Source organism: Capricornis sumatraensis, chromosome 4 (genome assembly GCF_032405125.1).
Source record: "Capricornis sumatraensis isolate serow.1 chromosome 4, serow.2, whole genome shotgun sequence".
NCBI classification, from domain to species: Eukaryota; Metazoa; Chordata; class Mammalia; order Artiodactyla; family Bovidae; genus Capricornis; species Capricornis sumatraensis.
Genome location: NC_091072.1, coordinates 109192891 through 109206951, shown reverse-complemented (window position 1 = coordinate 109206951; position 14061 = coordinate 109192891). Strand labels below are relative to the sequence as shown.

The 14061-nt window shown below is 37.1% G+C and overlaps 1 protein-coding gene across 1 annotated transcript; it reads right to left on the bottom strand.

Moving 5' to 3' along the window:
• Positions 1-313: 313 nt before the first annotated feature.
• On the bottom strand, positions 314-13090 carry SPIC (Spi-C transcription factor). Its single transcript, XM_068972212.1, has 6 exons — positions 13033-13090; positions 11074-11099; positions 10436-10529; positions 8679-8791; positions 6957-7065; positions 314-741 (listed from the first exon to the last, which is right to left on the bottom strand). The coding sequence occupies exons 2-6, from the start codon at positions 11074-11076 to the stop codon at positions 314-316; spliced, it is 747 nt and encodes a 248-aa protein (XP_068828313.1). The 5' UTR covers positions 11077-11099; positions 13033-13090.
• Between the last annotated feature and the right edge of the window lie 971 nt (positions 13091-14061).

Below are 14061 nucleotides of genomic sequence, written 5' to 3'. Positions count from 1 at the left end.
TGACAAGAAAATAAGGTTTAACCAATATGCAAATCAAATGGTCTCCACTGGTATTATTAATCTAGAAAGAAATAATTGCATAGTTACTAATAAGAGGAAGGACATTTAGTCTATACTTTCAAATGGGATAATCATTCTAAAGAGCTGGCAAAATTTCTCCCCAAGTTAGTAGAGATTATATGCTATGTCATAAAAGATAGCAATCATGAAGTGGTTTTTTTTTTTTTTTTTCTTCAGTATTTGCTTTTAGAGAAAAATCCTAAAACTTGTAGGGACTTCTGATGTCACAAAATTATGAAATGTAAGAGTATATTTAGCAATCAGGGTGACTTAGCTCATGGTAATTGGCATATGTATAATTATAATTTGCATTCCAGTTATTTAAACTGAGATATCCTTGATCAGGTTGAACATACTGTGAATAGAAGATCTCTTTTTCCAAGAAGTAAGGTGCAGACAGTCTTTGGAGAATGGCCTCACTGAACTGGTAAGTTAGCTTTCTCCGGATTTTGATGATTTCCCCAGTTCTTCCATAATTCCTCAGTGCTCTGGCCATTTTCTGGTAAGTCATGGTCTTCCGGTTGCCTTTTCTTTTTCCCCAGAGTTGGGCAAGTTTTTCTTTGTTTTTTGATACAAACTGAAAGATTCCTTTGGTTTGATCTATCCACTGAATACAAGATGCCATCTCTGGATTACATAGGGATTCATGAAGGTATTCAAACAGTCGGAGCTTCTTCCTGCCTAAAACAGAGGAAAACAACGTCATACTTCACCATGGCTCTACACAGAGCACCTTCTCAGGAAGGATTTGTTGAGTGAATACAGAATTGAAAGTTCCATTGGGACTGGTTTTCCTCCTATTCACCCTCTTAGAACGTATTTATGGTATCATTTTATGGGACTTGGCCTATTGCAGTTCCAGATGAAACTTTCTTTGTTGGGGAAGTTGTCCAAAATCTTGTAGTCCTTCACTGGAAAAGGGAAGCATGGAGCCTCTTTACCCTAGTCTCTCATCTGTCATGTGGTCTTTCTTTACAGTTAAATCTTGACTTCCAGTTTTATGTTAAACTGTCTACAGAACAAGACTGAGCAAAATGTCCTACAAAGTTTAGTGGTTCTAAAGAGAAGTTTCAGGACTTCCTCTGTGGTCTGGTGGTTAAGAATCTGGCTTTCAAAAGCAGGGGATGTGGGTTCGATCCCTGGTCAGGGAACTAAGATCCCACATGCCACAGAGCAACTAACACCTGACACAGACAAATAGTTGTTTTGTTTAAAGGAGAAGTCTCAAAAGACATTTCCAAAAGGCAACTCATTTGAAGCAGCTTTATTCAAGTAAGTTAAGTCAAATATGGTAAAGAAGGTGAATGCATTCTGTAAAATGTTGTGCAAATACAAGTGAAATCAGTAATAGACTTATATAAAAATGCTAACTGTGGTTCTGCATAATTACTTGAAAAAAAAAAGAAAAAAAGCAAAGTTGAAATGCCAAAATATCTTCATGACATTCTGACATTATTAATGAGAAATGACAATGAGCATTGTGATGTTTTTCATTGCTGCGAAATAAAATGATACTGCCAGAGCTTCTAATCTCTTTAGGAACACAGCCCTTTATATTTCAGAGTAACTAGAAAGGAAACTTTGGGAAGATTTGCTGTGAGTTTTGCTTGTTTGGACGATTAGAGAACAAATGTGACAACCCGTTTTATGACTTCTGAATTGGCCTATAAACATCATGGTCCACCAGATCTGTCAGTAGCTAAAATTTCCATGGCCGAATTCCATTTTCCCCTTGAGAAAGTAGAAGAGTGGATTCCCAAACTGCTTTAAACAGTCTCTGGGGTGTAAGACTCATACATCAGTCATTATTCATCCAAAAGCCTCAAAGATTATCTTTTGTGTTATATTATCTTGAGTTTATGAATTGAGAAATGAAAGGGACTTACCAAAAAACACATTATGAATTAAAGTCACAGACTTAAACAAGCTCTCTGGCTCTTATCCAATGGTCAAATCAATTATAATGGATCCTCATCTTTTAAAGTTTGTTTTCGATTTTGAAAAAAAAGATGTTTGAACTTTCATGTTTTGAAAATAAAGGTATATGATAAAAAAATTCAAACAAAAGCACAAGCTGAAAGTAAAAACTCCAATCTAGTCTGCATATCTTTAGAAAATAATTTATTTTTTGCATATATAATCATATGCATATTGGAGAACGGCATGGCAACACACTCCAGGATTCTTGCCTGAAAACTCCCACGGACAGAGGAACCTGCTAGGCTACAATCTATGGGGTTGCAAAGAGTCAGACACAGCCAAGCAACTAATACTTTATCCTTGGAAAGTGAAAATTGATATAGTATTTTGTACTTTTTCCAGTGTCTAATATATCTTAAATAAATCATTGAACCATATAGAGACTGTTGCTGCTAAGTCACTTCAGTTGTGTCCGACTCTGTGCGACCCCATAGACAGCAGCCTACCAGGCTCCCCCACCCCTGGGATTCTCCAGGCAAGAATACTGGAGTGGGTTGCCGTTTCCTTCTCCAATACATGAAAGTGAAAAGTGAAAGTGAAGTTGCTCAAGTCGTGCCCGACTCTTAGCGACCCCATGGACTGCAGCCTACCAGGCTCCCCCGTCCATGGGGTTTTCCAGGCAAGAGTACTGGAGTGGGGTGCCATCGCCTTCTCCAATATAGAGACTAGCTATAGATAAAGGAAATGCTAAAGTGTTGACAACAGTTACTTCTCGGGGATAGCATGGGAAGAAAGAACATTTTTTTCACTCATTCTTCACATACTTCTGAATCGTCTGAAATTTTCATGAGCATTATTACTCTTGAATTATGGAACTACAAAGGATTAAAACCCAAACCAAAATGGTATTCAGAGCTCATTCTTCTTCAATACTTAAAGTATGCCCTTTTGCATTTTAATAATTATATATGTTCTATTTGCGTGTGTGTGTGTGTGATAGTTGCTTAGTCATCTCTGACTGTTTGCAACCCCATAGACTGCAGCCCCACCAGGCTCCTCTGTCCATGGGATTCTCCACTGGACACTGGAGTGGGTTGCCATTTCCTTCTCCAAAAGGAACTATAGAAAGAAAGAAAGTGAAGTCGCTCAGTCTCCCAATAATGAATTCTTGAAGTATTTTGAAATTTCATTGTTTAAAATGTATCACAACTTCAGGTGGATGACAACTCTAAAAACAGAAAATAGTAAATTGTATTTTCCCTAATTGCAAAGATCCACAGCCCAAAACATCAGTGAAAATATATAGGCATCATACTCTGGACTTAGTTGGTTTGTTTAAAAAAAAAAAGAATAGGTGACAGAGGTAGAAGCATTATTGTCCTAATATTAAATTACTGCCATTATTCAATATTTAATAGTAATGTTCAGGAGATTTGCTTTACTTCTGTGATATCATACATTATTCCTTTCTGGATTAGAGTATTACTGCATAGTTAGATTTTATAATTCTAGGATACAGTATACTGTTTTATAGGAATAAAACTAGTTATCTCAAAAAATATTCACTTAAAATAATTTTAAGTATGAACATGTAAAAGAATAAAATGGCATCCCACTCCAGTATTCTTGCCTGGAGAATCCCATGGACAGAGGAGCCTGGTGGGCTACCGTCCATGGGGTCACAAAGAGTCGGACATGACTGAACGATTTCACTTTTAGAACATTTTCTCACAGATTTATAAAAATAAACTCAAAATGGACTAAAGACTTAAATGTAAGACCAGAAACCAAATGTAAGACCAGAAACCATTAAACCCCTAGAAGAAAACATAGGAAGAATGCTCTTTGACAAAAAGTGTAGCAATATTTATTTTTATCTATCTCCTAAGGCAAAGAAAACAAGAACAAAAATAAACAAATGAGACCTAATTAAACTCAAATGCTTTTGTACAGCAAAGGAAACAATCAACAAAACAAAAAAATAATCTACTGAATGGGAGAAAATATTTGCAAATGATATGAATAAATGGTTAATATCCAAAATATGTAAATAGCTCAAGCAACTCCATATCAAAAAATAAACAATCCCATTAAGAAAATGGGCAGAAGACCTGAAGAGACATTTTTCCAAAGACATACAAATGGACCCAACAGGAACATAAAAATCTTCTTATACTCAACATTGATACTGATTAGAGAAATGCAAATCAGAATCACAATGAATATCATCTCACCCTATCAGAATGGCTATCAACAAAAAGATAAACGGGACTTCCCTGGTGGTTCAGAGGCTAAGACTCTATGACTGACATAGAGGCTAAGACTTTGCGCTCCCAATATAGGGGGCCCAGATGTGATCCCTGGTCAGGGAACTAGACCCCACATGCTGCAACTAGGACCTGGCACAGCCAAATAAGCAAACAATAATTTTTTTAAAAGACCATAAATAACAAGTGTTGGCAAGAATATAGAGAAAAAAGAGCACTTATGCACTGTTGGTGGGAATGCAAATTGGTAGAGCCATGTGAAAAGCAGTGTGGAAATTCTTCAAAAAGCTTAAAAAAGAACTACCAGTGATTTCCCTGCCAGTCCAGTGGTTAAGACTCTGTGCTTCCAATGCAGGGGGCTCAGGTTCCATCCCTTGTTGGGGAACTAAGATCCCACGTGCCATATGGAGTGGCAAAAAAAAAAGAACCACCATATGACCCAGCAATCCCACTCTTGGGTGTATATCCAAAGAAAATGAAAACAGTAATTTGAAGATACATACATCCCAATGTTCATAGCAGCATTATTTATAATAGCCAAGATATGGATATAACCTAAGTGTGAATAAACAGATGAATGGATAAAGAACATATATATACATATACATCTGAATATAACTCATCCACAAAAAAATAAAATAAAATTTTGCCATTTGCAACAAAGTAGATGGACCTAGAGGGTATTACGATAAAATTAAAAGTCAGACAGAGAAAAATAAATACTGTATGTTATCACTTATATGTGGAATCTAAAAAAATTTTTAAAGTTTAAAAATTAACAAATATAGCAAAACAGAAACAGACTCAAAGATATAGAGAATAAACTAGTGGTTACCAGTGGGGAGAGGGAAGGAGGGAAGAGCAAGCTTAGGATAGAGAATCAACAGGTGCAAACTACTATGTATGAAATAAGTTACAAGGATATATTATGCAGTACAAGGAATACAGCCAATATTTTATAATAATTTTAAATGGAGTATAATCTATAAAAATTTTGAATCAGTATGTTGTAAACCTGAAACTAATATAATATTATAAATCAACTACATCTCAATAAAAAATATAAATTTAAAAAACAAAATAATTTTAGCTATGATATCATTGTTTAAATTGCAGTATAAAGTTCTGATGCATCTTACATGTCTTTGTATTTAGTATGTGTATACTATCACAAACAACATTGCAAGGAACATCCTAATACATATTTACACACACATAAGCATCTAAGGTATTTGAGGAAATATCCATAGTACTAGACTATAAGCACAGGGATTTATGTGGGTTTTCTAACTTAATTTTTACAGCAATCTTACAATGTGTGTACAATTATTATTATTTGCTTTTCTTTATTTTTTGAATATGAATACTATGGTACAGAAGGTTAAATGACTTGGCCAGGCTCACATAATTAACCCAGAGTTCACACTCAACCACTGAGTCATAGAATCACTAAGAGTCAAAAGATATAAACATTTAAAATTTGGGGAGGTATTGCTAAATTGCTTTACAAAACTGTACCAGTTTATACCCCCTTTAATAATGCACATGAAAAAAAAAAACGCATGTGAGTGTGTGTGGCCCACATCTTGGCCGACACAAGTTATTATCCTGCTTTAACACTTTTTGCTTACCTGTTAGATGAGATCACCTTCAATTTATGAAATCAGGATTTCAAATTTATGAAATGAAGTTATTAATATGGAACTTGTTTTCTGTGGAAAACTTAATAGAGAAGATGATTTCTGTCTCTAGGGCTTCACTACTGGAATAAGATTGCTAAGACAATTTATGGAAAACTTCCCCCTTCTATACCTAAAATTTATATACCTTATTCTTTTTTTTTTTAATTGAAGTATAGAAGATGCCTGGAATATCCCATGGACGGAGGAGCCTGATGGGCTGCAGTCCATGGAGTCACTGAGAATTGGACACGACTCAGTGACTTCACTTTCACTTTTCACTTTCATGCATTGGAGAAGGAAATGGCAACCCACTTCAGTGTTCTTGCCTGGAGAATCCCAGGGACAGGGGAGCCTGGTGGGCTGCTGTCTATGGGGTCGCACAGAGTCGGACACGACTGAAGCGACTTAGCAGCAGCAGTAGCAGCATAGAAGATGTACAATATTATATAAGTTATAGGTGTACAATATAATGATTAACAATTTTTAAAGGCTATATGCCAATTAAAGCTATTATAAAATACTGGCTTTATCCTCTGTGTTGTAGAATGTACCTTGTATCTTACTTTATATATAGTAACCTCTTAATTCCCTACCTTTATATATCCGCTCCCCCTGCTGGTTACCAGTAGCTTGTTCTCCGTATTTTACACCCTATTCTGTTTGTTTTAGGTCTCACTGGATGGCATGCAGGATCTTAGTTACTTGATCAGGGATCAAACACGTGAGCCCTGCATTGACAGTACAGTCTTAAGAACTGAACCACCAGGGAAATCCCCTCATACCCTATACTTGAACACAGATTTATTTGAGGGAATGACACTTTGCACCTTTACAACATCTCCATGAAGCAAAAGGAAAGCTCATTCAAAATAAACAGCTTGGAGTCTTTTGTCTGTCAGAGTTAAGTTATTCTCAGTTGTGAGACAAGAACATTTTGCAAGTCATTTCCAAACTCAGATATGAAATCCCCTAAAAGCTGCTTTGATAAAGACTTGGTTCTTTTGCAAGGGGTGATGTATCCACATACCTTTTCCTCCCTTTTGCTGGAGAAGAACAGGTTGTACCAGCTGGTTTTCGGGGACATTCTCCAGAGATTGATGAATATTTCCTTCAAAATAGAGGTCCGCAGCACTGTTCTATACAAATAATGTATCAAGATGTTAAATGGGACTTTCTGTGCGGCCACCAACTGGTGGCCAAAGTCAAAATCTGAGGGCAAAAAGAATGTTCAACAGCTCTCAAATTCTGAAAAGCACTGCCTTCAGTGGCTGTCTCCCAGGGCAGAGCCAGCATCAAACCCATACACAGAGAGTGCCAAGGGACAGAGGATACCGAGGAATTCTATGTATCCTCAGAATTGAGAGACATTCTGAATTCTCCCTTCTTTCTGATAAAGGAGAGTGGGTTACTTTCCTCCTTTCCCTAAAAATGACCAGTAAGAAAGATTCAAAAGAATCGCTAGTAGAAACGGAGATGCCAGCAAAAAGGGAAGACAAACTTCCATTCCTGAACTGGACGCCCATCTAGACAAGGCGAGACAAGGCGAGACAGGTGGCAGCTGCAGGAGGGCAGAGCCAAGAGACGAGGCAGGAGGAAACAGTCTGAGCTTCTACCATTACATATGGCAAAAAGACAGGGACGAAGGGGCTAGACTTGAGCCATCCCTATACAGCAGGGGACGAGTTCCCAATCACAAGAGGCTGTGCAGTGCACGCTGCAGGTAGAATCTAAAGAGGAAGTAGGGTTGCCCTAGCAACTAAAAATATTAGGCATCCTATAACTTACCTGGTAACCCTAAGGGGAGGTGAGAGAGGTTAAAGTAAAACCAAAACTTCCTCTTAAAAGAAATGTCTTGTTGGAGAGACCCTGACAGTACAATTTACAGGGACAGAAAAAGGACATTTGACATAGCATGGTTGAAGGTAATGACTGAAAAAAAATGAAGGCTACTTTATATTTATACTGTACTATATTAAGACTGTTTGATAAAATGGGTACATCAAGAAAACAATGCCGAGAATTCCATGGCAGTCAAGTGGTTAGAACTCTACACTTTCATAGCAGGGGGCATGGACTCAGTCCCTGGTTGGGGAAATGAGATCCCACATGCCATGACGTGGCCAAAAAAATAAATAAAAATAATTAAAAAAAAAGAAAAGAAAACAATGCAAAACAAATACATGGAAGGAAGAGATGGTAGGGACACTTCCATTTGCAGAAGGTGCTAAAATAGAAATGAATTGGTCCAATAGACATAGCTAGCTCTGAGCTTGGGACGAGAAACAAAGCAGGTTAATACAAGATTGTAGGTAGAGCCAGTACAGGGAATGTTTTTAGGGGAACCATAGCTTTTCTGCAGTTTTCTGGATGGACTGAGGAAAGCATTGACATGAGAACCCTAAAATACCTCCTCTTTATAGAATCATTCAGACCTGTCTGAAGTCAGATGAAGAACAATGATAAAGGGGAGTTTCCTTCTTGACAGCATTAATGATCCCCCAACTTGCCTGACAAATTCGCACCTCAGGTGGCCCCAAGTGAGCATTTTCAGTCAGTGCTGTCTTTAAGCTGGTTTCAGCTTCTTGACAGCATTGGTGATCTCCCAACTTGCCTGCCAAATTCGCACCACAAGTGGCCCCAAGTGAGAATTTTCAGTCAATTTCAGCTAGCATACACTAAGAGAAGGCTGGTGTAAATAGGAAATTTGCTTGTTACTGAGGGATGACAGTCTCCTGGTAAAAGTACTCACTATGACTGTTCTCCAATTATAGATGGGTTCCTCTGCAGGCTGCACACCATAGCTGTTGGAATTTCCTCTGATATGAGAACGGTGGTTGATAAAAGCCAGGTAATTTTTGTAATCTAATTTAAAAACAGAGAAAGAAACTGACAAGGTCAAATTTTATATTTGTGTGTGTGTATGATGATAAATGCTTGTGTGATTGATTACGGCATTTTTATATGTGAGACACTACATTTATTTAGCATAGAGAATAGGCAGATCTGTCTCCTAATGTAAAAGAAATAAAAGCAAAAAATAAACAAATGGGGGGGGGGGCTTCCCAGATTGTTCTAGTGGTAAAGAACCCACCTGCCATTGCAGGAGTCACAAGAGATGGGGGTTCCATCCCTAGGTTGGGAGGATCCCCTGAAGGAGGGCAAGGCAACCCACTCCAATATTCTTGACTAGAGAATCCCATGGACAGAGGAGACTGGTGGGCTACAGTCCATAGAGTCTCAAAGAGTTGGACACAACTGAAAAGACTTAGCATGCTCACACACGAACAAATGGGATCTAATTAAACTTAAAAAATTTTGTACAGCAAAGGAAACCATTGACAAAACAAAGACAACCTACAGAATGTGAGAAAACATTTGCAAATGATGTGACTCACAATAGGTCACTTTCCAAAATATATAAAGAGCTCAATATAAAAAAAAGAACAATCAAAAAATGGGCAGAAGACCTAAACTGACATTTCACCAAAGAACACATAGAGATGGCCAATAGGCACATGGAAAGATTCTCAACATTGCTAATTATTAGAGAAAAGCAAACCAAAACAATGAGATATCATCTCACACAGGTCAAAAGGACCATCATCAAAAAGTCTACAAACAATAAATTCTGGAGAGAATGTGGGGAAAAAAGGAACCCTTGTACACTGTTAGTATACAAGGGAATGCAAATTTGGGAATGCAAATCTGTACAGCCCCTATGAAAAACAGTATAGAGGATTCTCAAAAAAATAACTAGCATAAGATTCAGCAATTCCACTCCTAGATATATATCTGAAGAAAATGAAAACACTAAATTCAAAAAGATACATGCATTCCAATGTTCACAGCAGCACTATTTACAATAGTAAAGACAGGGAAACAACCTAAGTGTCCATCAACAGACAAATGGATGTGATATATACATACAGTGGAACATTACTAAATCATAAACAATGAAATTCTGCAATTTGCAACAAGTATATATCTAGAGAACATTATGCTTAGTGAGATTAGCCAGACAAAGACAAGTGCTAGATGATATCACTTATATGAGGAATCTAAAAAATAATACAAACAAAACAGAAAGATATTCTAGGACATAGAAAACAAACTTGTGGCTATGTAGAGGGACAGGGAAGGTGGGAAGGACAATTCAGTGGTATGGGATAAACACACTACAATGTATGAGAAAGATAAGCAACCAAGATATGTTGTACAGCACAGAGAATTGTAGCTATTATCTTAGAATGACTTATAATGGAGTGAAGCACAATGTTGTACACCTGAAATTAATATAATATTATAAATCAGTTATGTTTCAGTAATATACAAAACCTAACAAAAATTGTTTAAGGTGGATAATCCTGTTTGATTTCTGCCTTTAGAACTGATCCTAGATGCGCTGGGTAAAAAGGATCTTTTCTGTTCAGGTCATTATTCTCATGTGTGTGTTATGTGACCAACAAGCCATTTGATGTACAAACAGAAGGAGACGGACATCTTTACCTGAGGAGTACTGAAAGTCTCCAGTTGAATGCTGCCTCAGTACTTCAAAGGCATCTTCAAATGCTTGACCCAGCTTGTCTTGTTCAGCACAAGCCTATTAGAACAATGGCAGAACTCTGGAGTTAAGAAATTACCAGTTGAACTTAATTTTGCTGATGTAAAGGAGGGCTTCTCAACCACAGCACAGCCTATTAGCATTTTTAGTTGACTGTCTCTTTTGTAGGGGGTTGTCCTGTGCATTGTTGGGTGCAAAACAGCATCCCTGGTCTCTACCCACTAGATACCAGTGTCAATCCCACTGGTGACAACCAAAAATATCTTAAACATAGCCAAATATGCCCTGGAGGACAACATCAAGCCTGGTTGAGATCCACTGCTCTGCAATATAGCATCTAAAACCAGTGCTCATTCTATAAATTTTTAGCAAGGGGTTAGTTATATAGCAGAAGACTGATTTAGAAAAAGGGATCGAGGAAGTATGTTTATCAAACAGAATCTGGCTCATTATTTAAAAAATGAAATGTTCTTAATTTCAAAAGCATGTCTCTAAGACCTAAAATTAAACAGTTTTGCAACCACCTCATATCCTTATTAATCTAATGAGGAAAAATAAAGAAGATTTTTAAATGTCAACTTACCATGCTTCATTAAAAAATTGACAATTCTGAAAAATATTAATATGTAAAAAACAAAATTAGTGTTTCTATTTAATTTGCCTCTGAATTAAAAAAGACTACTTAAACTATTTTCTGCCTATACTTTATATAAATCGAAAATACCATCTGAATTTTGATGAGTACAAATTTCCTTTCTACAAAAATTTCCTATGAAGATTTATGATCGCTTTTCTATCATTACAAAATTTCTTGTAAAAAATATCTATTTATTATTTATTTGGCTGCACTGGGTCTTAGTTGCAGCATGTGGGATCTAGTTCCCTGACCAGGGGTTGAACTCTGGCCCCCTGCATTAACCACTGGATCACCAGGGAAGTCCTCCAAATTTCTTAAATGTTCAAATAGCTAAATATGTATTGCTGAATCACTTTGCTTTACACTTGAAACTAACACACTGTAAAGTAAATATACTTCAGTTAGAAAAAGAGATTAAAAAAATGAAATAGCTAAACAGTTAACCATGCAAACCACTTAACATATGAGAATACAGAAATAATTTGAGTATATTTAAGTACGTCAAGTATTTAAAAATTCCTGGAAGTATTAAAAAGTTCTGGAAATGAAAATCTTTTTAATCTTAGCCAGGCTGTCCATTTATAACAGTGATTTTGTTTTTTAACTTTCTGGCATCGTATAGACTTCTGAAAATCTGGTGAAAGACACGCTTTTTCTCTCATAAAATGTGAATTTACCTCACAAATAAAATGTACTCTATGAAACCCACCTGTAGACTTTCTAAAAATCCTACGTTAAGAATCCTGGTCTATAATTTTACATCTACGTTCTTATCTCTGTAAGTAAGTTTTGTTTTAAATAGTTATCATACTGACCCACATTAAATGTTTTAAAACTTTCTGTTCTATACACTACAAAAAACAAACAAATCCACATAAGAAAGAGCGGGTGGTGGATCTACATTGCTTACCATTTCATTTAGCACACCAAACCACACTGTTTATACAAGTTTTTAGAATTTATCCTCCAAACACAATGAGCTTTCTCTTTAATATTTAACCTTGCATAAGATGATACAATCTAATACTATCACTAAACATATCCATAACATATCAATATAATATGTCAAACACCAAAATTCTGTTCTGCTCTTTGAAATCACTACGTCATTTAAAAGAGCTCAGCCATAAGAATCCGCCTGCCAATGCAGGAGACCCAGTTTCAATTCCTGGGTTGGTCGAGAAGATCCCCTGGAAAGGAGAATGGCAACACACTCCAGCACTCTTGCCTGGAGAATTCCATGGATTGAGAAGCCTGGTGGGCTATAGTCCATGGGGTTGCAAGGAGCAGGAAACGACTGAGCAACTAACATGAGAAGAAAAGCCATTTAAAAAAGGTAACTATGGGAGGTGATGAATGTGTTAACTAATCTTATGGTGGTAATCCTTTCCCAATTTGTATGTGTGTCAAATCGTCATATTGTACACCTTACACAGTGTTATACACCAATTATATCTCAATAAGGTTGGAAAAAATACAGCTTCTCAATGTGGAAGATGTTGAAAAATTTAGCAAAAACAACAAAAAAAGAAAATCCATAAATAATCTGAACTATGATTTCTAATGAATATTACCAGTACAGGTATTTTTTAAAGGCCATATCAATAACTTTCAATTAATTATGACTCCAAAGGAAATACCTACCTAGGTGAGTGCTGTACTTCGAATTAAATACTTGTATGAAACTACTCCCTTTGACTAAAATATCCCCCCAAACAATCATGACTCTTTAAAATAGCAAACCCAAATGGAAGAAAAAAAGCTTGAAAACATTATCGATCACTTCAGTCAATTCATATGTCTTGTACAAGAATAGGCAGTCAATGAAAAACACTCATCAGGTCAAAAAAAGAAAATTAATAGTTACTTCAAGGAGTTTTGAAAAGCATAAACGAAACCACTTACCAGGAAGACACTTCAGCCCTTTACCAAGTTCTTTCATTAATATCAGAATCGTTAGGACAGAACTGTCAGGAGCTCACTGACAGAGTTGCATTAAGTAGCTGTTTTTAAGGAAGTGCTACAAAAGGGGATTTTTTTTAAAAGATACAGTGCCTTCATTATTTCTCTTTCATGATATGGCCAGTAGACACCACGGGCTATTATTTTGAAGTGGCACAGAATATTTGTATACTATGGGCCAAAACCATTAGAACAAACCCATGAACCCCCACCCTACCCGGCATAAGTTGTGGCCCATGGGCCCACACAACCCGACTGGGCACCTCTGATCTGTACAACACTTGTTCATATTTCTTTCTTAAAAAAAAATATTCTTCTTATATTTCTTCCCTGATTCTGGAGCCTGTGTTGCTTTTCTTGCCTGAACTATTAACAGCCTTCACTCTGGTCTTTCCTTTCAAATCATTTTCTTGATAGTCATTCAATGACCGCCCCCTGCCCTACACATACATACCTCCTCGACTTAGAGATCTTAAAGGCACAGGCCTTGGCCCTGGCACTCAGGCTCCTCATTCCACCTTATTTACCACCACTCCTTTAAGAGGAGGCAATTGAATCCATGCTATAGTCTTCCCTCCACACCTGGATAAAGTAACAATTCCAAAACAGAAGCTTGTGGACATGTTTGAGGCTGGTGCACTTAGAGAGCAAGTCCAGCTCTCTTGTTTAGCTTGAAGATTTATTTGGGATGGTTTTGATGGCTCTGGTGGAAATTACGGGGGACTCCATCCGCCTATAATGCTTCCTTCCCAGCCCACCCCCCTGCCCATTTACCCATTTTATCTTACCTGTCCATCAGAGGCCAATCCAACGTTTACAAGTGCTCCAGGTGGAAACAACTTTCCCCTCTGAAGCACAGGTCTGCAACACTCTCAAGTAACTGTAACCTTCTGTTGTTTTAATAGATGTCACAGTTAGCCAGGGGGAAAACCACCTAAGAATTTTTTGTAAACCTTGTGGGTGGGGAAGAGA